The sequence below is a fragment of the Acomys minous genome (genome assembly GCF_964271855.1).
Source record: "Acomys minous genome assembly, chromosome: 6".
Taxonomy (NCBI): Eukaryota; Metazoa; Chordata; class Mammalia; order Rodentia; family Muridae; genus Acomys; species Acomys minous.
In genome coordinates, this window is record NC_140487.1 from 87,125,486 (window position 1) to 87,149,535 (window position 24,050).

General features: G+C 46.2%; 1 protein-coding gene and 1 long non-coding RNA gene across 2 annotated transcripts; one reads left to right on the forward strand and one right to left on the reverse strand.

Annotated features, from left to right (window-relative positions):
* Positions 1–5,985: 5,985 nt before the first annotated feature.
* LOC311600776 (ATP synthase subunit ATP5MJ, mitochondrial-like) lies at positions 5,986–6,311 on the reverse strand. Its single transcript, XM_084787816.1, has one exon. The coding sequence runs from the start codon at positions 6,294–6,296 to the stop codon at positions 6,114–6,116; it is 183 nt and encodes a 60-aa protein (XP_084643942.1). The 5' UTR covers positions 6,297–6,311; the 3' UTR covers positions 5,986–6,113.
* Positions 6,312–14,726: 8,415 nt separating this feature from the next.
* LOC311599619 lies at positions 14,727–16,463 on the forward strand. The gene is made up of 3 exons (XR_014779972.1): positions 14,727–14,953; positions 15,277–15,491; positions 16,160–16,463. It is a non-coding gene; the product is annotated as an uncharacterized lncRNA (long non-coding RNA).
* The last annotated feature ends 7,587 nt before the right edge of the window (positions 16,464–24,050 follow it).

The following is a 24,050-nucleotide window of genomic DNA, read 5'->3' on the forward strand; positions in this document are numbered from 1 at the left end:
CTTAGTTCCTTTTCCCACCACGTGGGCCAAGCAGGTAGTCGGGCTTTGTAGCAACGCCTCGCCCTCTGAGCCCCCTCTGCAACCCAGTTTGTTTTCTCAGGATCGCCTTTCTGCCTGGGATAAAGTAGGATATCAGTGTGGTTTTTGATTTGCACTCTCTGATAGGTAAAAATGTTGAACATTTCCCCACAAAGCTGTTGACTGTCTGTATTCATTTGAAAACTTTCCCTTTGCCTGTTCACTGACTGAATTATTGGGGGGGGGGGGGAGAAATAACTTCATATTCTGTAGCTATTAATCTCCTGCTTGGAATTTTTTTGATTAAGAAAGTCCATCCTCATCAGCAGAGAGACCGTTACAAAATGGCTAGTCCCAGTTGCTGAGCCATCCCACTTTACCTAATTAACCACGAATTAATGGGGTGGCTTGGTCATCATGTCTCACTCCCAACTTCAGATATGGCCCCCTTTACTCCCAGGGGCCCCCGTTTCTTAACCCTGCTCCTCATTGGCTAGTACGCTTGCTCGTGTGACTGCTTAGTTCATATTCATTATAAAGAGACTTGCATTATGTAGTACGCAGGGGCGTCGTTTATAATCATTAAATGTTCCATGCCCTGGATGGTCCCCTTGCCGGAAGCTTTCTGCCTGGAGCCTCCTTCCCCTGGCAGCTGTAACCCAGATACTGCTCTCCTCCTGTCCCCCGGCTCTCTGCTGAGCAGTGAAGCCTTATTGAAGTTTTCATTGAGGAGGCGGAGGGAAGGGCTCTCTAGAAGATGCTTGAAAAGCCTGCCTCAGCATCTGTTCGCTCAGTCCCCCTGCCAGGCCACACCCACTGACTGCACCTCCTACCTGACTTCCAGCCTCTCCTGTTCCCCTTTCCTTTCTTGATTTTTTTTTTGAGGGGCGGGGGGGGGGGGGGAGGAGGTCAGCCTCTTCAGGAAGGATTCTGGCTGTCTTTTCTTTATGTCTAGCAACTATTGGACACTCAGAAAATGGTTGCGAAGCGCCTGAGTGACTCCTGCCTCCCTCTCCCACCGATGTTAAAGGCCATCCTCCCTGGTTGGCACACAGCTACTTGAGCCACTTTCCCCAAACAGTAGCAAGTGTTGAGCGAAGCAGAAAGCCTGCACTGTTCAGGGACACTCTCTGACAAGCAGATTCCGGGATGAAACTTGTCTTTGCTTTTAGTTCATCTCCCACCCCTAATAATTTAATAATAGTGACGGCACTGCGTGTTTACATGTACCAGGAACTCTGAAGTCATTCACTTGTATTTGTACACATGATGCTCACACACATGTCCTCAAAGTGGACATTATCATCCATCCCATCCACCCATGAAAAAAACCAAAGCCCGGAGATGCTAAGGACAATACGTGCAGTAAATTTCGAACCCCTACCCAGATCTAGCCAATGGACAGGACATTCTCCACAGTTGAGTGGAGAGTGGTGTATGATTTTCACACGTACTCTGGTGTCTCATATTTGACCATGTCCCCTGGAGGGGGAGACCTGGTGGCACTCAGAGGAAGGATAGCAGGCTACCAAGAAGAGACTTGATACCCTATGAGCATATACAGGGGGAGGAGGTCCCTCTCAGTCACAGTCATAGGGGAGGGGAGTAAGGGAGGGAGGAATGGGAGGATACCAGGGATGGGCTAACCATTGAGACGTAATAAGAATAAATTAATAAAATAAAATCTAAGTACTTCCCAAGGATTCAGAGTTGTGATTAAACCAGGAAATCTGTTCTCAAAATCTGAGTGTTTCACCTGCATGTATGTATGTTTGTATGTATGTATGTATGTATGTATGTATGTATGTATGTATGTGTGTGCACCATGAGTGTGCCTGGTACCTACAGAGGCTAGAAGAGGACACTGGGTCCCCTGGGACCGGAGTTACATGTGGTTGTGTGTGGGCTGCTGTGTGTGTGTTTCTCCAGTCCCAAAGTCTCTATTCTTAAGCATATATATTGATAATAAAAAATATCAAAACAGTGCTCCTCCCACAAAAGCTCGGTGATACATAGAAATATGTCTTATTATATACTTCAGGACTGGTGCTGGCGCAGTGAGTAAAGTACTTGCTGTGGTAAGGTTCAGGTTCAGTGAGAGACCCTATCTCAGAAAACAAGGTGGGCACATTAACCAGTGGCCATCATAAGCACCTGCACACACACACACACACACACACACACACACACACACACACACACATACACACACACACACACACACACACACACACACACAGAGGAAAACATCCCAGGATGCAATGCCTCGCTCCTACATACATACATACAGCCAATAGTTATGGAGTGGCCACTATGAGCCCAGAATAAAACACCTCAGGAAGAGGACAGCATCCTTGTCTCTTTAAGGCACACGTTCTGGCTGGCAACCCAGACATTAAAATAATTCCAGTGGGATGAAGGCGAGGGAGCAACCCAGGATGCTGCGGAGAGCCCACATGGCTCTTTCACCACACTTGAGCAACCGGGAAGGCCTCCCTACGGGGCTGAGTTCTCAGCTGGTGCCTACAGGGTGGCAGAAGTAGCCAGGTACAGAAGCAGGAGAGGCGTGTCCTGTGAGTTTGAAGCTCACGAGCAGCTGGGGACTGGTGAAACCAGGGCGAGGTAAGCAGCAGGTTGTGGGGGAGATTAAGGGACCCACTATCTAAGACCAAGAAAAGGGAGGACGTGATGAGGCCAAGCCAATAACCTTGGCTATTCTCCCAGCAAACGGCGTAATTAGAATCTGTATGGGTACCCCAGGTCTAACGTGGTAGGATGGGGTTTCTGTTGTGATTATTACGCACGGGGCCAGCCACACCCTGATCCTAACACTAGGCCAGAGAGGACTTCCCTGCAAACTCAGGAACAGGGTTCAGATCAATTAACTGACCTCTGCCTGAGTTTCAAAGTAACGAGGGACACAGCAGTGCTGGAGGGTGAAGGGATGAGAAGCGCGAGGTGCACTCGGATACACAGAAGGCTGTGGCGGGGTCACGCACATAAAGACGTGCACAAGGCGGCCTGTGGAGCAGGTCAAAGCACTCCGTCCTAGTAGAGCGTCGTGGAATGTTAGCTGAGTGAGACCCAGCTGTGTTAATTTTAGTTTTGCTTTTATTTGCTTATTTGTTTAAAAGTCTTTAAGTGTTTATACACATGCATATGATATGCACTGTTGATTGCATGATTTAAAAAACTTTCTAAGTACTGAGGATGGAACTTAGTACCTCATGTCTACTCAATTCTGGCCTTCTTTTTACATACATCCATCTTTCTTTCTTTCTTTCTTTCTTTCTTTCTAACTATGCATCTATCTATTTGGGGGATGCCTTCCTCAATCACTTTTCAGCCATTTGGTGGAGTGGGATTTCTTTTCGAGACAGGGTTTCCCTGTGTATCCCTGGCTGTCCTGGAACTCGCTCTGTAGACCAGGCTGGCCTCAAATACAGAGATCTAACTGCCTCTGCATCCTGAGTGCTGGGATTAAAGGCCACCACTGGCCAGCTCAACCTTCTTTTTAAAATAAAGTCTCTCACTGAACATGGGTCTCATAGCTCACTAGTTGGCCAGCCTGCCGGGCAGGAAAGCCCCAGGGACTGATTCTACATCTTCCTCCTGCCTCACTGTGAACTCCGAGGCTGTGAACTGTAAAAACCTGTCCTTTGTTTGGTGTGGTCCAGCCTTAACACACACCTTTAATCCAAGAGGATTTAATAAAGTTAACCCTAAATCAAGACACAGAGCAAGAACCCAGCTGACAGGGATTAAGGAGAAAGGAGGGGCTTTGAGTTGAAGGGTGTTTAAGACAGGGAAGGAGAAGAGGAAGAAGAAGAGGAGGAGGAGGAGGAGGAGGAGGAGGAGAAGGGGCACGCTAGTTCTTTGGCTCTAGGGCTTGTGGCTTTTCTCCTCCTGGGCCGTGAGCTGAGCTAGCAAGCTTTTGGCTGTTAGCTTTTGGCCTCTTCCTTCTGGGACCTGAGCTGAGTAGGAAGGTCAGCTGGGTGCTTTCTCTGCCCCTCTGAGCTATCAGGTTTCCACACCTGCATCTGGCTCCTGAGTCTTTATTGGTAAAATTGAACAATTAGGATTTTCATTCTTTAAAATGACATCCTCCTCGTTGCTGGGGCCATAGGCATGCACCGCACGTACCCAGCTTTATCACATGGGTGCTGAGGATCCAGACCCATGGCCTCCTCTTGGGGTGCAGGCGCTTTATCCTGCGCCATCTCATCACCTCTACTTTTTATTCTGAAACAGGGTCTTACTAAATTACTCCCAAGCTTGTAGTTCCCCTGCAGCAGCTTCCTGAATGGCTGGACTTGCAGGCCTGTGCTGTGAGGCCCAGAGCACTTTTGACAGTACTGTCAAATTTCTATAAACGTCAAGACTTTTTTTTTTCTGGAAAAAAAAAAAGCCCTTGCCCATGTAAATATATTACTGATTGGAAAGAATATAACCTTTAATGTCACTGTCACAGGGGCAAGGTGGCTTAACATGACAGGCATGGCATGACAGGTAAAAATCTCTAGTAAAAATCAGAATCAAAAGAGCAAAAAAGCCAAAGCAATTAAACCCAGCCTTCCTGGGCTGGAGAGATGGCTCAGTCTGTAAAGTGCCTGTCGCATAAGGGGCCTGAGTTTGGATCCCCACAAGCCATCTTTAAGAAGCCAGGCAGGCTAGCATATATTGTAACCCCAGTGTTCAGGGAGCAGAGAAAGACAGAGCCTGAAGTTCACTGGCCAGTCAAGTCTAGCCCAGGCAGCGAGCTTCAGGTTCACTGAGAGACCTAAAAAAGTAAAAGTTGAGACTGACGGAGGGGAAACATCCAAGGTCACCCTCTGGCTTCTGCAAGCACACATTCACACACACATGCACATGCATGCATACACATGCACATGCACGTACACAGATGCGTGCACACACACCTACATACACCCCCAGAACAACACACATACAGCATGCACACAAACAAAAAGGGAAAACAATCAATTTTCCTATTTCTGTGTGTGTTGCTTGTTTGACCTCTTAGAATTAAACAAGCAAGCAAACAAAAACAAAACAAAACAAAACAACAACAACAACAACAAAAACCCGGGGCTGGAGAGATGGCTCACAGATTAAGAGCACTGGCTGCTCTTCCAAAGGTCCTGAATTCAATCTCCAGCAACCACATAGTGGCTCACAACCATCTATAATGAGATCTGGTGCCCTCTTCTGGCCTGCAGATGTACATGTAGGCAGATCACTGTATTCGTAATAGATACATAAATCTTAAAAACAAAACAAAAACCCTCCACCAAATTTTGCTTCTGTGAGGATGGCAGATTGCAAGAATTTACCTTTCCAGGGGTTTGGGGAGATGGCTCAGCAGTTAACAGTATATATTGCCCTCTCGGGGCACCCAGGTCAATTCGCTTACAACCGCCTGGAACTCAGACACCAGGGCTTGCAACAACATCTTCTGGCCTCTGTGAAGACCTGCACACAGGTGCCGTGCGCACATACCCATAATTTAAAAATAGAACAAATCTTTGAAAAAAGAACTTATCTCCAGACAACTTGTGTGTGACCCCCAGACCACATATAAAGGTGGGAGGAGAGGACTCCAGGGCGGGTCACCTTCTGTCCCCCACAAGTGGGCTGTGCCACTCTCCCCCCCATCCTGTGCACGAGCATGCACCCACACAAACAAAAGTAATACTGCTGTAATTTTTAAAGTCTCAAAAAGAACTTACTTCTCAAGAGTCCGTTTCATTTCATGCCACCGAGTTAACTCTGTATTGTAAAAGGGGACAAGTAGGGAGAAACACTAACGGCAGTGACAGGAGATGAGAGCCTGAGTATTAGGTGTTAACTGTGCGGCCTAGGCTGAGCTGCTTAACTTCTCTGAGCCTCCCTCATATAGTAATGCTTGCATAATGTGTACAAATGCTGTATTATTCCACATTTATCCACACTAATGTGTTTTGGTGCTTCTCACATTTATTAATGCCACATTGTAACGATACTTAGACAAGTGTACAGCGACGGGCCATGCCCCTCTAACACAGTTTGCTTAAGCTTAGCCGACACGCTTCATCTTGAGTGGACACATGGAGCGGCTAATGATGGCCACGGGCAGGTGCAGGGCTGGAGCCTTTCAAAGCTTTGCTTCTTTCATCAGCACTCCTGATTTTATAAAGGATGAAGGTCATTAGCCCCATTCCTACCCAAATTTCCTGGTAAACCTGGGTACAGTAGGGCTTCATCGGGACCCAGATGTTCTTAATAAGGCTTTGAAGCATCTCCTCGGACCAAGGCCACAGGCCACACAATATGGCACTAATGTTTTTTGTTGTTGTTTTTCAAGACAGAGTTTCTCTGTGTTAGCCTTGGCTGTCCTAGACTCACTTTGTAGACCAGGCTGGTCTCGAACTCACAGTGATCTGCCTGCCTCTGCCTCCCAAGTGCTGGGATTAAAGGCGTGCGCTGACACAGATATTAGCGAATGTGCTGGACATGTGTGGTGCCGGGCATGGTAGCACAAGCTTTTAATCCCACCACTCAAGGAAATGGAGGCAGGGGAAAGTGGATCACTGTGAGTTCGAGGCCAGCCTGGGCTACAAAGCAAGTCCAGGACAGCCAAGGCTACACAGAGAAACCCTGTCTCTAAAAAACATATTTAAAAAAGAAATAGTAAGCCGGGTGTGGTGGTGTATGTCTGTAATCCCAGCACTTGGGAAGCAGAGGCAGGTGGATCTCTGTGAGTTCGAGGCCAGCCTGGTCTACAAAGTGAGTCCAGGATAGCCAAGGCTATACAGAGAAACTCTGTCTCAAAAAAAAGAAAAGAAAAGAAAAGAAATAGTAATGACTACTTATACCTTTGCACGTGTGTCTTCACGTGTATCACATACTATATGTCTGTGAGAAACACGGAAACGTCTCATGAAGACAGCCCTCCCCAAGGCTCACAGTGAAGGGAGCAGTGTGCATGAGTCCAAGCTTGCTCTAACCACTACTCTATATTGCTCCCATTTGACTGTTTCATTTACTTGAACTATAGGCCAAGGCCTGTGATTCTTACAGGGCAGAGATAATGCATTTGGAATGCCCACCATACTGTCTGGCACCTGGTATGATGTTAGCATCCATTACATGGTCTCATAGAGAGGTGGGGCCAAAAGGAAGGGAGGTGGGAGGAAGTACTCTGCCTCTGTATCTCTCTGTGTGTCTCTGTCTCTGTCTCTTTCTATCTCTGTCTGTCTCTGTGTGTCTCTGTCTCTGTCTGTCTGTCTGTCTGTCTGTCTGTCTCTCTCTCTCTCTCTCTCTTTCTCACACCTCTAGTCACAAGACAAATAGGCTACACTGGTTTTCCAGGTGCCGCCAGGATTCTGCCAAGCTGCCGTTCTATGTCCCTACCCCCCTTTGTGGCCTGTGAGCCCTGCCTACATGGCAAGTTTACACTGAGATGTGCTGACAGTATAAAATACATACCAGATTTCAAAGATACTGTATAGGGAAAAAAAAAAAGAATGCAAAGAGCTCCAAAATTTTGCATAGAATACATATTGAAATAGTTAAGCCACCTTTTATTGTGGCTCCTCACTGTTTTAATGTGGCTGCCGGAGGATCTGAAATTACATGTGTATCTTGCATTCTTCTGCCATTCCGATGTGTCTGTTCAGGCCTCTGCCCATTGAGGACCAGATTTCAACAGCAGCTCAGAGCCAAACTGTTCCAATACCTTCATGTGGAGCACAGCTCTGCCACACACACCCCTCTGTCCTGCAGGCTGGGTCGCCCTGGAGTGGAGGGCGTGTGTGTGTGTGTGTGTGTGTGTGTGTGTGTGTGTGTACATACATATAGAGACTGGATGCCTATCGCTATCACTTTCCACATTATTGTTTGAGTCAGGGTCTCTCTCTGGCCCCACTCCCTAGGCTGGCTGGAGAGCAAGCTCCAAGGATCCTCTGGTCTTTGCTTCCCTGGCACCAAGATTGCAGACAGGTGGGTGCTGGGATTTGAACTCAGGTCCTCATGCTTATGTGACATGCACTTTACTGACTGTGTCGTCTCCCCAGCCCCCAGGACCTTCTAGGTAGATCAATACACTATCTTATACCCTAGAACTAGAAATATTTACCTATTAGAAAATGCCAACCAGGAGAGTCTTACAAAACTCATTTGCATTTTGAAACCTCACACATAATGCTATTTTTACGGAAATATTTTCATATTTATCTTGTTAGGTACAAAAAAAACAGTAAAATTCTGTGTAACCTGAAAAACATGGAAGGGTCTCACCACATACAAGCTTATAGCATGCCTGCCACACACAATCCATCGGATGGACCAGGGGCCCCAGAAGGCATGAGGTCATTAAGTCCACACTGTTTGATAAATGGGGTCTCTGGGACATTTAACACTGTTAAGAACTCTGGAAATTTAATTTTGAAAATACTTGATTAATGCCCTCTTTCTCCCTGAGCCTACTGTAGATAAACACCAACCCCCGCTGAGAACACTGGAACTGCTTTTCACAAACAGCTCCTTCCACGGAAAGGCCGCAACAGTTTTCTTCAGCGCGTACAGCAATTGTGGCCTCCCTCGACACTTTTGAAAACATGACTTAACTTAGACGATCCGTGCCGGGGTAGTGGCTTTTTCCTCTTTGACTCCTGGTTGAATGAGAAATATTTATTTTAAGAGACAGCATAAGGAGCTCTGTAATTCTCAATCTGTCTAGGGTTTTTACAAATAAATCTAAGGTGAACGCTTAGCATTGTTTCCCGTCCAGTCAAGCAAATGGAGATAGAAATATACAGTTCATCAGAGCAATTAGTTGATTTGGGGTTGAATAGTGCTGAGAATAAACATTTAAGTCCCTCTGGCACCTCAGGAAGCCCCTAGAGTAAAAAGGATTATAAATTAAATATACAGGCCAGAGAATGGCCCAGGATACATTTAACGTCGAGGAAAGCATGTGGGGCACATACATAAGCTAAAGGCGGGTGTGTGCTTAGGGTCGGCATGCCTCTCATCAGAGGCTTACCAAAGCTCTGAGGGTGGGGTGCAGGGAAGCAGGAAGAACGGACTAGTGGTGACAGTGCCCCCTACTCCCCACGAGCCACTTTCCTTCCCTGATGTGAAGCCTCAGGGGTGCTTAGAGACACAGTACCCCAAGGGAAGTCTGGGAGAAAGAACGGGTGCTCACTGGGGGTCCTACAACACTACAAGTGTTGTGTGCACATTGAGTTTAATAAATAAGAAGTTGGGGCTGGAGAGGTGGCTCAGAGGTAAAGAGCACTGTCTGCTCTTCGAAAGGTCCCGAGTTCAAATCCCAGCAACCACATGGTGGCTCACAACCATCTATAATGAGTTCTGGTGCCCTCTTCTGGTGTACAGGTATACACGCAAGCAGAACACTATACATAATAAATAAATACATCTTTAAAAAAAATAAATAAGAAGTTCACTACAAATTCAGCAAAGAATAGGATATGTCTTTACGGATGAAGAAATCCAGGTTTGAGAAAGTCAGATAATCTGTTCTGATGCCCAAAGTGAAACAGCCTGGGGTCCAGACCTAGGGACGGCTTTCTCCAGCCTCATGCTCTCCCAGCTCAGCTCTTCTGGCTGCTGCAATGGGGTGGCATCTACTGAAGCACACTGCCAGTGACCAGAAACCCAGCGCACAGACATACAATGTCCAACTGTCCTGACTTGCCTGGACCAAGGAGGTTTGGAGGACACTGGCTCTTTAGATGTAACACTGGGACCCTTCTGAGCAAACTGGCTGAGCTGTTAACTGCTGCTGGACTCCAGCTGAACAAAGCACTAGATAGAATGGTTCTCTTGGGGAAAAGAGGATGTCCCGCTGTCTGCCCTGTCCCCTCTGTCCAGGCAGCAGTCACAAGTAAGTCATCACTGGCCCACTTGTCCTATACCTTAACACATCTCAGGGCATTATCAAAAAGTTTATGTCTCAAACTGTGGGTCAGCAGGAACCTAGGAAACGGGATTACCCACTCCAGTGAGAGGGAGAGAGCTTTGCCTGCTGCCCCCACAGAAGCACAGGCTTTCCGTGGATGGAGGGCGAGAGAGGGGCAGCAGAGGCAGCCACGCTGCCGCTCACACGGGGCTCGCTAATGTGTGGGGACACTGAGCTCTGAGCTTGAAGCCCATTATCTCACGCGTCTGCACACATTCCCTCCTTGTGACAGCCCTAAAAGGTAGTTATTGTGAGCACAAATTACAGGTCTAAAGAAGAAAATAAATAAATAAAGCCAGAAAGAAGCTAAATAGCATGTCTAAGGCCACACAGATAGAAGAAAAAAAAAACCTGAGACTCAGAATTTATTTCTGTCCACAGCTGTGCGACTATCTTTTTGCTATATCACAGTGTCTGGCTGTGACATTTTGAAATGATATGTATCTGATCTTTTTCCTGGCTCCTGGCACAGGGTCCCTAGAGCGCGTGCGCGCGCGCACACACACACACACACACACACACACACACACACACACACACATACACCGCCTTTAAGGGTTTGCTTTTCTCACATGCATGTGTATAGACATATGTACATGAGTACAGATGCCCACAGGGGAAGCATCAGATTCCTTCTGAAGCTGGAATTCCATGTGTTTGTTAGTCATCTCATGGGCGCTGGAAATCAAACTCATGTCCTCTGCAAGAGCAGAATGTACCATGAAGCACTGAAGAGCTCTCTCTCTCTCTCCAGCCCAAACCATTGTTTTTTGAGTGATATGCCTTTAATCTCCAGTGAGGAGGGGATTGTGATGACCTCTGACTTACAACCAGGAGGTCAGAAATATTAAGAGACCTTGCACTCATGGTTGGTGTCTGAAACATTAGTCTTAGGAAAATGAACCTTTGACCAGTAGGGTCTAATACTAACTCCAAGTAATTAGTGTCAAATAGAATTAAAAATTAGATGCCCTGGGGACAGAGAGATGGCTCAGCTGTTAGGAAGAAGACCCAGGTTTGTGCATCCACAAGAATAAATGTGCACATACATGCCTGCAGGTGAAACATGTATACACATAAAAAAATAAAAAGAAATCTTACCAGGCGTGGTGGTGCACGGCTTTAATCCCAGCACTTGGGACGCAGAGGCAGGCAGATCTCTGAGTTCAAGGCCAGCCTGGCCTATGAAGCAAGTGCAGGACAGCCAAGGCTACACACCAAAACCCTCTCTTGAAAAAAAAAAGAAAGAAAGAAAGAAAAGAAAAAAGAAAAAGAAAAGAAAGAAAAAGAAATAAATCTTGGGGCCTGGAGAGATGGTTCAGAGGTTAAGAGCCCTGACTGCTCTTCCAAAAGGTCCTGAGTTCAATTCCCAGCAACCACATGGTGGCTCACAACCATCTATAATGTGATCTAATGCCCTCTTCTGGCCTTCAAGCACTGTATACATAATAAATAAATAAAATCTTAAAAAAAAAAAAGAAAAAAGAAATCTTAATTTTTAAAAGTCACTGAATATGCTTTTGGTGTAAGGGTGAGCAGATAAATTGTCAGCATTTTCTCTGCCCACTAAATAGGACCTGGAATCCAGGAGACACATGCCTGAGTGACTGACTTTCCACAGAGGTTTAACTGAGGGAAGAGTCCATATATATATATCGCATGGCCTGCGGTCTCAGACCGAACAAAAAAGGGGGAAAGAACAAAGCCACTGCAAATACGTCACAGATGGAGCATGCATACTTCTCTCAGAAAAGAGGGTCAATATAAACAATCACCTTCAAGAACCTTCCTGAGACATCTGCTCAGCCAGTGTGGGGCACACAGCACAGTGTATACAGACCTAGCTTGGGGTGACTTCTACCTCCAGGAGAGAGCTCTTACCCAGAAACTACAGCTATTACAAGGAGCCATGGTGTGCTTGTCTTTTCCCCCCCCCCCCCCCCCCGAGAATGGGTTTCTCTGTGTAGCCTTAGCTATCCTGGACTCGCTGTGTAGACCAGGTTGGCCTCGAACTCACAGCGATCCACTTGCCTCTGCCTCCTGAGTGCTGGGATTAAAGGCGTGCGCCACCACACCCAGCTATAATAAATAAATATTTTTTAAAAATCTGGTGCTGGTGACTCATCCAGGCAGTGGTGGTGCACACCTTAATCCCAGCACTAGAAAGGCAGAGAATCTCTGAGTTCAAGGCCAGCCTGGTCTATAGAGTGAGTTCCAGGACAGCCAAGGCTACATAAAGAAACTGTCTCAAAAAACAGAGAGAGAGAGAGAGAGAGAGAGAGAGAGAGAGAGAGAGAGAGAGAGAGAATATGAAGCCAGCTGTATTAGTTTTATGTCTGTTACTGGATATATATATATATATATATATATATATATATATATATATATATATATATATATCAGACACATTTGATCCCAGAAGATGGCTCAGTGGTTAGATGTATTTGCCGCCAAGAATTGATGACCAGAGTTTGATCCCTGAGTAGGAGGAGAGAAATTAATGCTGTGCACTGTGGCCTGTGCACCTAAGAACCCATCTCTCACTCTTTCTTGCTGTCTGTCTGTCTGTCTGTCTGTCTGTCTGTCTGTCTGTCTGTCTCTCTCTCTCTCTCTCTCTCTCTCTCTCTCGCATACGCATGCATGCATACACACGTACATAAAATAAATTTAATAAAAACAACTATAAACTGTAAACAGAAATAGACGCCAGTGTACCAAGTTGCCTCCCCATTAGGTTCGTAAGAACTTAAATTCATTAATTTCAATGACTTTCATGTGTTTCCATATTTTAAAAAAAAATTTTTTTTAAACTTTAATTTGGTATAACACAGGCCTTCACTATGGAGGATTCAATTACTATTTAAGTTCACTATATTAATGAAAATCTATTGAGTGGATGAAAAAATACATTTTCTCTCTTCTCCTTACAGGAAAGTTTGGCCCAGCCAGGCATGGTAGCACACACCTTTAACACCAGAGCTTCGGAGGCAGAGACAGGCAGATCTCTGAGTTCAAGGCCAGCCTGGTCTACAGATTGAGTTCCAGGACAGACAGAGCTACACAAAGAAACATTGTCTTAAAAAAAAAAAAAAAAAAAGTCTGGCTTTCTGGAAGTACCCTACTTAACTTGTCAATTCACATCAGTAAGAAGAGCGCAGGACAGTGTAATAGGTCACGACCTATTAACACCATGGCCGCAGTAGCGGGTTCATGTTAAATGCTATAAAACTAAATCTGCTTTTTCTTGTCCTCGCCTGCTATTGCTCTCTGTCTTCTACTACAGGGACACAGCAAGCAGGACCTTGTCATGTGGAAGAACCAGGTTCGTGAACTTCCTGGCTTCCAGAACCAGGAGCCAAGCGAACTTCCATTCATTACAAACTCTCAGGAAACTGACTAGAACGCAGCTAGTGGTTCAGGAAGCCGAGTCGTGTGGGTGAGACCGGAAATGCCCCTGCCTCTGATGACTCAGCTTATCACGTGTCAACGCTGGAACGGACACGCACACGTAAACCACTCCACTTTTCACTTTTAGGACACTTCTCAGTAAATACTTAGCTCCTCCCAGAACCTTAAGAGAGTCCTCCACCTCCTCACCACCACATGCTTGAGTTTAACTTGGAAGTTTAATGAGGGATTCTCCCAAGGAGACTGTTACGGTCTTCTCAGATGTGACCTCAGAGATTCTCAGGCAGCGGTTTGGAGTATGGCCTGGGACTTTTATGTTTTTATTTAATTTTTAGCTTTTGAAACAGGGTGTCACTATGTAGTCCTGGCTGGCCTGGAGCTCACTCTGTAGATCAGGCTAAACATCAAACTCACAGAGATCTGCCCGCCTCTGCCTCCTGAGCGCTAGGATTAAAGGCGTGCGCCACCACACATGGCTGTCACCTGGGATTTTTAATAAACAGTCCCGATGATTCTGAAACAGACCAGCCAACAAGGGAAAAAAAAAATCAAAGTCCCGAAGACAACTATAGCCCTCCAGGGTTTAGTCCCAGCTTTATTTTTCCAGACTTAACTCCTGGTTCACAGCTTGTTGAGTGTACAGGCCTGTGCCTGTACATTGCCCTTAACCTAGTGTTTTCTTTCCTCCTTATGTGACTGCTGCCCTAACCTGCAGGGTCACCAGCTGACTGCCACCTCTTTGGAAGCAGGTTGACGCCATCAGACAGAACTGGTTACTCACATTGTTTATCTAGAACACTATTCAAATTGCTATGTCACTATAATATTAACTTCTTAGAGGGGGGAAAAACCTGCTTATTTAGGGCTGAGGATAGAGCTCGGCTGTAGAGTGCTTGCCTAGCTCTAGCGGGGCCCTGGGTTCAAATGCCCAGTCAATCTCCTTGTTAAGAAGTAAGCAGGATTGTGCCCAGCTCTTTACCTAGGTCCTGGCACGCAGTGAGTTAAGGGATGAATGGCGTATTATTGGTCTCCCTGGAGCCCCTGAGCTCTCACATTCTAGGCCTGTGAGACTGAAAGCTCCAAGGGAAAGTAGGACTTTCTACTTCTGTGTATACCAAAACCACGCTGGGGAGCCTCATCAGTGAAAAAATATCCAGTGGGTGACCAAAAACTAGCACTCTTGCCCATCCCGACTTAGGGGGTACCTCCCTGTGTCCGACACCCTCCCTACGGATAAGAATGTTCTTAGAAAACTGACAGCCCAGGCAGGACTGGGCCTCCGAGGCCTCCTTCCCAGTTCTCTCTGGCCCTTCTATTGATAGAACACTGTTGCTATGGAGATGACCACTACTCTAAGGGGCAGAAGCGAACGCAGCCTCCAGTAACTGTGCATGGAGTCTCTTCACCCGGCCATTCATCTTCTCCTCTACTTACTCGCCTATTTCTGTGTCTACTCGTGTTTGTATTTGTTGGTTTATTTTATCAGCATCTTGGCAGAGCACTAGGCAGCCAGGTTGGACAAAAGCCTTTTTGGGGTACAGGAAACCCTACCCGCTGCCCATGGTGAGATCTAGGACCCAACTAACATTGGCCAAGAAAGGGTAGCACCAGGAGCTGTGAAGGGGCGAAGGCTGGCCTTGCCAGGAAGGGGCGGGCCTAAGGGGAAGAGCAGGGTGATGTTGGCCACATAAGCTTTGCTTTTGCCTGATGCGCTCATTGCAGGATGCCACCTCAGCCACGCTGTGGCAGGTTGGTGAGGATTAGGTGAGAGCTTCCTCCTGAAGGCCCTATGAGCCCTAACAAAGTGGGGACAGAGACAGGCCTGGTTTGGGCTGTCTGCAGGTGGACAGGGTGCCTCTAGACTTCTTCAAGTCTGGCTTTTACAGGGTCTTCAAGACAAGGCAAGGGCAGGACTGGCCTAGGTGCGGCTGTCTCGCCTGTGCCTGGCCTCTTTGCCCTGCGCCTGGTTGGCTTCTTGCTGATGGGCCTGTGGAAGGTCCTTCATCCTACGGAATGACCCATCTACTCAGTCAGTGGGCTTGTATTTCAAGCTCCCTCCCCCTGCCATCGTCCAAGCGTCCAGATTTCTGAAGAAGGCGAAGTAAGTAGGCGTGGATGTGTGGACTCCTGCTGCCACACAGCTCAGGGTTTTCATTAAGTGGGGAACTGTCTGCCGATGCCTCAAGTATTAATGTGTTTGGTGTCTTAGTAGGCAGTGGCAAGTACTCTGAGAGGAAGTGTAAGACGCAGAAGGAGATGGAGGTGGGAGAGAGCGGGGTGGAAATTGTGTATATGTAGTATTCCTGTATGAAATTCTCCAAACGTGTAAAAATGAGGAAGTAAGTAAATAACTACTGGGGGCTGGAGAGATGGCTCAGCGGTTAAGAGTACTAACTGCTCTTCCAAAGGACCCAGGTTCAGTTCCCAGCACTCACATGAACGCTCACAACTGTCTATAACTCCAAGATCTGACACCCTCACACAGACATGCATGCAGGCAAAACACCAACGCACATAAAATAAAAACAAATAAATTATTTTTTTAAAAGACATACTGGCTCCTTTTTGGCTGTCCAATAGAATGGCATGTGTTTTATTTATTTTTGGGAGTTGAGTCATATTTGGGGAGCTGGCATGGTGGCTTTAGTTTAAAGGAAGGGGAGCACACCTTTAGCCTGCTGGTAAGAGGGAGCAGTGGGCAACCTTAGGAGGAAAGTGGGCTTGGGAAATTTAGCATCCGGTTGCATCTCTCTTTTGTCATTTCTGTAGCCTACACAAGGGGCGCTGCAGAGCCTACAGATGAGGTGTGGAGGTCAGCACCGCGGCACAGGACAGGACCACGTGAAGCTCTGTTACAGCATCCCAAAACTGTGAAGAGCTGACAGGCTGGTGGGCTACCCTCGCTGCTTTGGGGCATGGAGGACTCTGCTTTTTCTCATCTCGCTTTGTTCCGGCTCTTCCCGATGTTGCTGATTAGAACCCAGCGCTCTCCAGGAAGCACAAAAATTGGATCAATCTGGAAAGCAAAAAAGGAGATGAAGGGCGGGCTCTGGGAATAAATATATAAAGAGAAGCCTCTGCTCCCCGGAGACCCCTTTCGTGTAACCCTGCTTTCAACAGCCCGACATCCAAAGAAGGCAGGCATTACCACCCTGACAACTTAAGTAAAAAGTTCAACAACTTTTTTGGTGAGCTATTAAAGAATGGGTTGGGTGCCTTTTGAAGGAAACTACTACTTTTAGTGTGGTGAATCCTATTAATTTTGGAGGTGTTTCAGAGATCTCATGGTTGGAATTTATAAGATGTACTGAGGCTGTGAGGACTTCCAGTTCTTCGTAACCTTCACGGCTCTGGTAGGGAAAATCATAAAATCAGCAGATGTTTAGAAATGTAAGAAACAAACTCCAGCCTGATATTTTACATTATTTGCCATATTGCTATATGGTTGCCATGAGAGTTTGTATTAGTCTGCAAATTCTGGATGTGCTAATGTTTTAACTTTGCAACAGTAAACTCATGGTTAAAAGAAGTTAGCCATGGGGGCAGGTACGTAGCCTTCTAGGCAACCTGTGCGCCAGCGTGCATGAGGACACCATGCTGGCCCTCCACCCAGAAAGGAGGCAGCTCAATTAAATTGTGAGTTACTGCCTCTGTTGTGTGTGGTAAGGAGGCTCGTGGTCTGTTGGGAAGGCTTATAGGCTCTCTTGATTCCCGCTCCCCCACCCCACCTTTTTTTAGGGTGTTGTTGTTGTTGTTTTCAAGACAGGGTTTCTATGTGTAGCCTGGATGTCCTAGAAAACTCTCTGTAGACCAGGCTGGCCTCGAACTCACTGAGATCTGCCACCTCTGCTTCTGCCTCTGCCTCTGCCTCCTGAGTGTTGGGATTAAAGGCATGCGCTACCACTTGGCACCTGGCTTTCTTGGGTGCTCTCTGTAGGGGACAAGTGGGCAAGTTTGTTCAGAAGTTCTCAATAAGAAGCAATAAATTTATTGAAGATTAATCACCCACATTCAGCTTTGCCAGAACACAATATGCATTCTGACCAGTGTTGTCGGATAAAGTGCTCCCAGGAAGTTTCTTTTGGTCAACAATTATTATTAAAGGCCTTCTCTGATGGTAATATAATTTGCGAGATAGCTCCAAGAATCTATGGGTTACAGGATATTAGGCGGTCATCGGTCTGTGGAGCTTCATGATTGTTCTTTGGTGTGGGGCCATTGTTTTTGCGTGCATCGTGTGCGTTTGGAGGCGTGTCATCGAAGGGGAGAAGCATGGTCTGGTTCTGGCTCTTGTGAATGTGGCCAACAAGATGGCTTACTGGCTTGGGTCACACGTTTTCATAGTCAGTCCATGAAGTTCTAGCTACTTGGTTTTAATTGGTGGCTTGCAAATGTCTGTTGACACAAGATCCTGGATAGCTGACAATGAAGAATATAGAGTCATTAAAGATCACATGGTGGGGGCCAGGGGGGCTGTAGAGATGGCTCAGAGGTTAAGAGCACTGGCTGTTCTTCCAGAGATCCTGAGTTCAATTCCCAGCAACCACATGGTGGTTCACAACAATCTATAATGTAACCTGATGCCCTCATCTGGCCTGCAGGTGTACGTGCAGGCAGAGTACTGTGTACATGATAATAAATAAATACTAAATCTTAAAAAAATAAAAAAATAAAAAAGATCACATGGGATAAGACCACTAGGAATTGTCCCTTGGGGACTATGAAAGTGTTTTACCTTGCCTGCATGGCAGACTGGGACATGCCACCCCAAAGTATGAAGGATTGTTGAACACAATATATCTAAGCTGCAGCTCGGGGCACGCTCTCTGCCTCTTCTCTCTACAGAAAGGCAAAGCATAGGCCGACAAAGACAAAAACTCCTGCCTCTCTTCCACAGCCGGGAGGGCATCTTATTCCCATCCGCCTGGGGGTGCTGCTAGACACGGCTGCAGTCACAAGCCCCCTTCCGCCGTCTCTATCTGCCCTTCATTTGCCTTCTCCTAACTGGGGGGCAGGGAGGGATGGGAGGAGTGCCTCTACATTCAGATTCCTACATTTTCTCTAACACTTTGCAATTCTTTGTTGAATATTTGATGTAAATAAGCTGAGAGCCACGTCTAAGGGGATACTTCAGTGTCTGGGCTTCCCTCGCTCGCTGTGCATATATGAAGTATATATTTATATATGTTTGTTTGTTTGTTTGAATAATTAAATAATTATTTCTATTTTATGTGCGTTAATGTTCTGCCTGTTTGTGTGTCTGTGTAAGGGTGTCAGATCCCCTGGAACTGGAGTTACAGACAGTTGTGAACCAACATGTGGGTACTGGGAGTTGAACCTAGGTCTTCTGGAAGAGCAGCCAGTGCTCTTAACAGCTGAGCTACCTCTCTAGACCCTGAAATATATGTATTAATAATTATCTATTTTTCTCTCTTTAGTACTAGAGATTTTCTTTTTTAATATATTTTATTAATTTATTCATATTACATCTCAATTGTTATCCCATCCCTTGTATCCTCCCATGAGATTTTCTTAGTGTCCTTTGTGTACTTTTTATTTTGAGACAAGTTCTCTCTTAGCTGTCCCTGCTGATCGGCACTCACCCTGTAGCCCAGGCAGGCCTTGAGTTTGCAACCTTCCTGTTTCAGCCTCTGATGTAGCTGGGATTACAGGGTCGCACTGCCAGAGCCAGGTTTTTTTTTCTAATCTGTTTTTTTATGACAGATACCACAATTAAAAACCTAGGGAAATGTTCTTCTTCTATACCTGTAAGTGTACTTTCTGAGAAATCATGCATTATTTGAATTATAGCAGCCGTAACACACATCACTTTGGCTCCTCAGGTAACTACAACCAGTACACGAGCGCGCGCGCGCGCACACACACACACACACACACACACACACACACACACACACACGACACTCACATGAGATAACCTGTGCAGAATCACAGCTAGTTGGCAGCACAGTCTGAATAAAAGCACACATTTTCCTCACTACTCCAGTGTAGCACATTATTATAACCAGTGACATATTTTTAGTTTCTTTTTATAGTATCCAAAATTACTTAAGCGTATGTGTGTGTGTGTGTTCCTGTGTATGCATATGTGTGTACAAGTACATGCATGTAGAGGCCAGAGGTTGAAGTCAAGTGTCTTTCTCTATCCCTCTCAACCTTATTTTTTTTTTTGAGATAGGGTTTTCACTGGACCCGGTCTTGCCGTCTGGGCTAGACTGGCTGGTCAGCAAACCCCAGAATCCTCCTGTCTCCACTTCCCTAATAGTGGGATTATAGGCACATGTCACCTTACCTGGCTTCTTACGTGGATGTGGGAGAGCTAAACCCAGTTCTTCATGTTTACACGGCAAGCACTCTATCCACTGAGCCAACTCCTCAGTTTCCAACTGCAATGGTTAGATTTGTCTTCTTGCTTTTTCTTGTTTTTGTTTGTTCGCTTGTTTGTTTTTTAAGACAGGGTTTCCCTATGTGTGACTGTCCTGGAACTCATTCTTTCTTTAGACAGGCTGCTTTTCATCCCCAGCACACACACACACACACACACACACACACACACACACACACACACACACCACAGTTATCAAATTGTACCTGAATCCTACATTAAGAGGCTGATTATAAACAATGCATTTTGTGTGTGCATGCATGTGTGTTTGCATACGTGTGTGTGTGTGTACATGTGCTTATGCATGCATGTGTTTGTGTGTGCACCCCTGTGTATGCATGCATGTGTGTATATATATGTGTCTGTGCATGCATGTGTTCATGTGTGTGCCCCTGTGTGTGTGCATGCATGTACATGTATGTACAATTTCAGGAAGAGGCTTTATTCTGTCACATCCTTTTCTTCCCTCCTCTGAGCTTTGGCCCCTCCAGCTAGGGAAGCTGCTCTGAGCTATTTATCTTCTCCCAGGTGGTGATTAAAGTCTCTTTCTCAAGTGTACAAAATTAATTTCGTGATAGAAAGCTGTAATCTCGTCCCATGATCTGTCCTTTGAGAAGTGAATAAAGGGAGGACTTAAACCCTCAAAAACAAAGGCCATATTTATATTCTAATACCACACGGCACAGATTGGGAAGGATCAAAGTACCTCATGCTTTCAGTATCTTTCCTCGCTGCACAAGAGGCTCTTTGCAAGCATCTCTTTGGAGTGTTCTTCAAAGCCAAGAATAATCACCTCAGACAGAAGATCACACTCTACAGGCCGCCATTAGATTACAGCATGCTTGTTTTTTGTGATCTAAAAGGTCAGTTCTATTTTACATTATGAGCAAAGAATTGTATAAAGGGAATTCTAACTGTAATACCATTAAGTAGACTCTTGTTTTCCCTGTATCCTGTGATGTGGCAATGGGGGTGGGCACGAGGGATGCTGGCAACAGTGTGGATATAGGTTGTGTGTATGCATGTGTCTGCTTCGCTTAGAATGTTTTGAGAACTTTTAGGACCTCACATTTCCAGGAACATTTGATAGTTCTGCCCACGTCCTGTCTGCAACACCACCGACTAATGTCTATGAGCCAAGCGCTGTCTAGGTTGAAGGGTTTTTGTGAGGCACATAATACATTGCTTTTACAGAGCTTTTAGAGCATAGGAAAATACATTACAACTGTGCAATGTGCTGCAAAGAAATATAATGTTGTAAGATTGTAGACCCTTGGGGCTGGAGAGATGGCTCAGTGGTTAAGAGCGCCGCCTGCTCTTCTAGAGGTCCTGAGTTCAATTCCCAGCAACCACATGGTGGCTCAAAATCATCTATAATGTGATCTGATGCCCTCTTCTGCAGATAAAGCACTCATATAAAATAAATAAATAAATATTTTTTAAAAGATTGTAGACCTACACGATGCGTATGATGAGACGGAGGAGAACAGAAGACACACAACTGTCAGAGATGACTTGGCAGCGGTCACAGCTTGTATACTTGCCCTAAAAGGAGAGAGAACAGCCCGGGGTCTTGAGGAGGCAGGGCAGCTCATTGTGGCTGGAGCCATTTACTGCTCAGGGGATGATGGGAAATGTGCATAGGAGGACTCAACTAGGCTTTGTGATTTCCCAGAATAATCTTAGAACTAATGGACAATCCTGGAAGGGCCATAAACATGGAATGACCTTCTGAGAGGAGAGAGGCAAGCCTGGGGACACATGCCTGCGAGCTCAGCACTGAAGAGGCCAGGGAAGGAGGGCTGAAAGTTCAAGGCTAGCCTGGGGCACGTAGTGCATTTCTGACCAGCCTGGGAGGCAGAGTGAGACCCTGGCCAAAGGTAAACCCAAACAGATTCAGAGGTTGCTGTGAGGAGAACAAACGTGGAATAGGTTCCTTTAAGAGTGGTCATTTGCTGCTGCTACAGTCTTGCTGCTAGGCAATACTGAAGAAGACCGATGACAAGAGGGATGTCAAAATGTTATGAGAAGGCAAAACACAGAACCAAGCTGCCTGTCCACCAGCACATAAACAAAGCGTGGTGTAGACATACGGGAGGATACTGAGCTATAACAAGGAACCGTGTATGGATGCTATAACATGAATGAGCCTCAGAAACATCACGCAGAAAAGAGAATCCACATGCAAAAGGGCATGAAGTCACCTTTTTTCATACCTGGGAACTTGACACATCCCCAGCCCTCTTTCAACTTTCTGTTTTGAGACAGTCTCACTAAATTGCACAGGCTAGTCTTGAACTTGTGATCTTCCTGCCCTCACCACAGCAAAGAGCTTGGATTATAGGTCTGCATCACCAGGCCCAACAATACATTGTATAACTACTTCTATGTTGATTAGAAAGGATTAGAAGGTATGGCCTTGTTGGAGTGGGTGTGGCCTTGTCAGAGGAAGTGTGTCACTGGAGGTGGGCTTTGGAGTTCCAAAAGTTCAAGCCAGGACCAGAGTCGGTCTCTTCCTGCTGCCTGTGGATCCGGATTTAGAACTCTCAGCACCTTCTCCAGCACCATGTCTGCCTGTGTGTGCCGTACTCCCCACCATGATGATAATGGACTAAACCTCTGAAACTGTAAGCCAGCCCCAAGGAAATGTTTTCCTTTATAAGAGTTACTATGGTCGTGGTGTCTTTTCACAGCAACAGGACACTGACTGGAAGAAAATAGTACGTGAGGGACATTGTGAATACACTGTCACTTACTTGCACACTTTTAAATGATCGCCTTAAAAACATCACAAGACTCTTTGCTCACAGTAGCCCTAAAGAAGAAACTACCTAAACACCCACCAGCTACTAGAAGAGCAGGGTGTTAAAGAAACAAAAGCCTCATCTTCTTCAATATAATGAACTAAAACACATGCTGCCACATTGGTGAGCCTTGAAATCATTATGCTAAATTAAAGAAGCTGGACTCTGAGCATATTGCAGGATTAGATTTATGGGCAATGCCCTGATTAGGGAAAGCCATACAAACAGAAAATGCATTGTTCAAGAAGCAGGCATGGCCGGGCGTGGTAGCACACGCCTTTAATGCCAGCACTGGGGAGGCAGAGGCAGAGGCAAGTAGATCTCTGAGTTCGAGGCCAGCCTGGTCTATAAAGTGAGTTGAGGACAGCCAAGGCTACACAGAGAAACCCTGTCTTGAAAAAAAAAAAAAAGCATGATGGGTAGCAGTGGGAGGGAGGGGCAGAGGGTGGCAGCTACTAGGTCCAGGGTTTCCTGGGATGAGAGGATGAAAGTGTTCTGGGATTGATGATGCGAACTGTTGTGGGTGTACTAAAATCTGCTGCAACTCTTACCTCTATCTTCCTCAATCAAGTTAAGACCACAGCTGCACAAAGTAAACTGCTGACGACGACAGAGTGACAATAAATGCCACACGGACGAGTTTTAAAATCCGCCGGGCAGGAAGGGGGTGGAGATTACGTCTAGGGAAGGGATGATATCATGTGTTCTACAATGCGGAGCTCATCAGTTTTGGAGAATCACTTCACAGCATGTACCTAAGGCAGCACCAAGGTTGCCCTTTGTTGTAAAAGGGGAAAGAGGCGGAGTGCGAGGACTTAACACAAAGCAGGAGCAGAGACAGCACACAAGAAAGCCTGAGTTAACCAAAGTGCTAGGCATTGGTGAGTGTGTTTAGCTGGCTGTGGGATGGCCGGAAGTTCTCTCTCCTTAGCATTACAATTCCTTGAGTACTTTGTTTTGCTTCCCTCTTAATAATAGGCACACTAAATACGGTTACTAACTCAGAGACCGGGAAAGCCCGGGGCTATTATTAATGAACAAAAGCCAATGCTCACCTTACAGACCTGTAGCCATGGAGATGGAAGGCTTTCTTTCAGCTGCACGTGGGCTGCCCCAGATGTGAGCAGACACAGACACTGAGTGTGCTCACTGAGGAAATTATGAACCTTTGGGAGGTGCAGCCTTGCTGGAGGAGGTGTCACTGGGGGCGGGCTTTGAGAGTTTACTGCCTTGCCCCATTTGTAGGTTTGTTGTTGTTGTTGTTGTTGTTTCCTGTTTGAGTTTGCAATTAAAGATGTGATCTCTCAGCTTCCTGCTCTGGACACCTGCTGCTATGTCGTCCCCCCACCCCCACCCCCCACCCTCCACCCTCTGCCATTATGGACTCTCTCTCTGGAACCAAAAGACAAAACAAATCCTTTCTTCCATATGCTGCTTTTGGCTTCAGGTA

Excerpts from the sequence above, each read along its gene's own strand:
- LOC311600776 (XM_084787816.1), bottom strand. The coding sequence starts at position 6,296 with ATGCTTCAAAGCCTTATTAAGAACATCTGGGTCCCGATGAAGCCCTAC.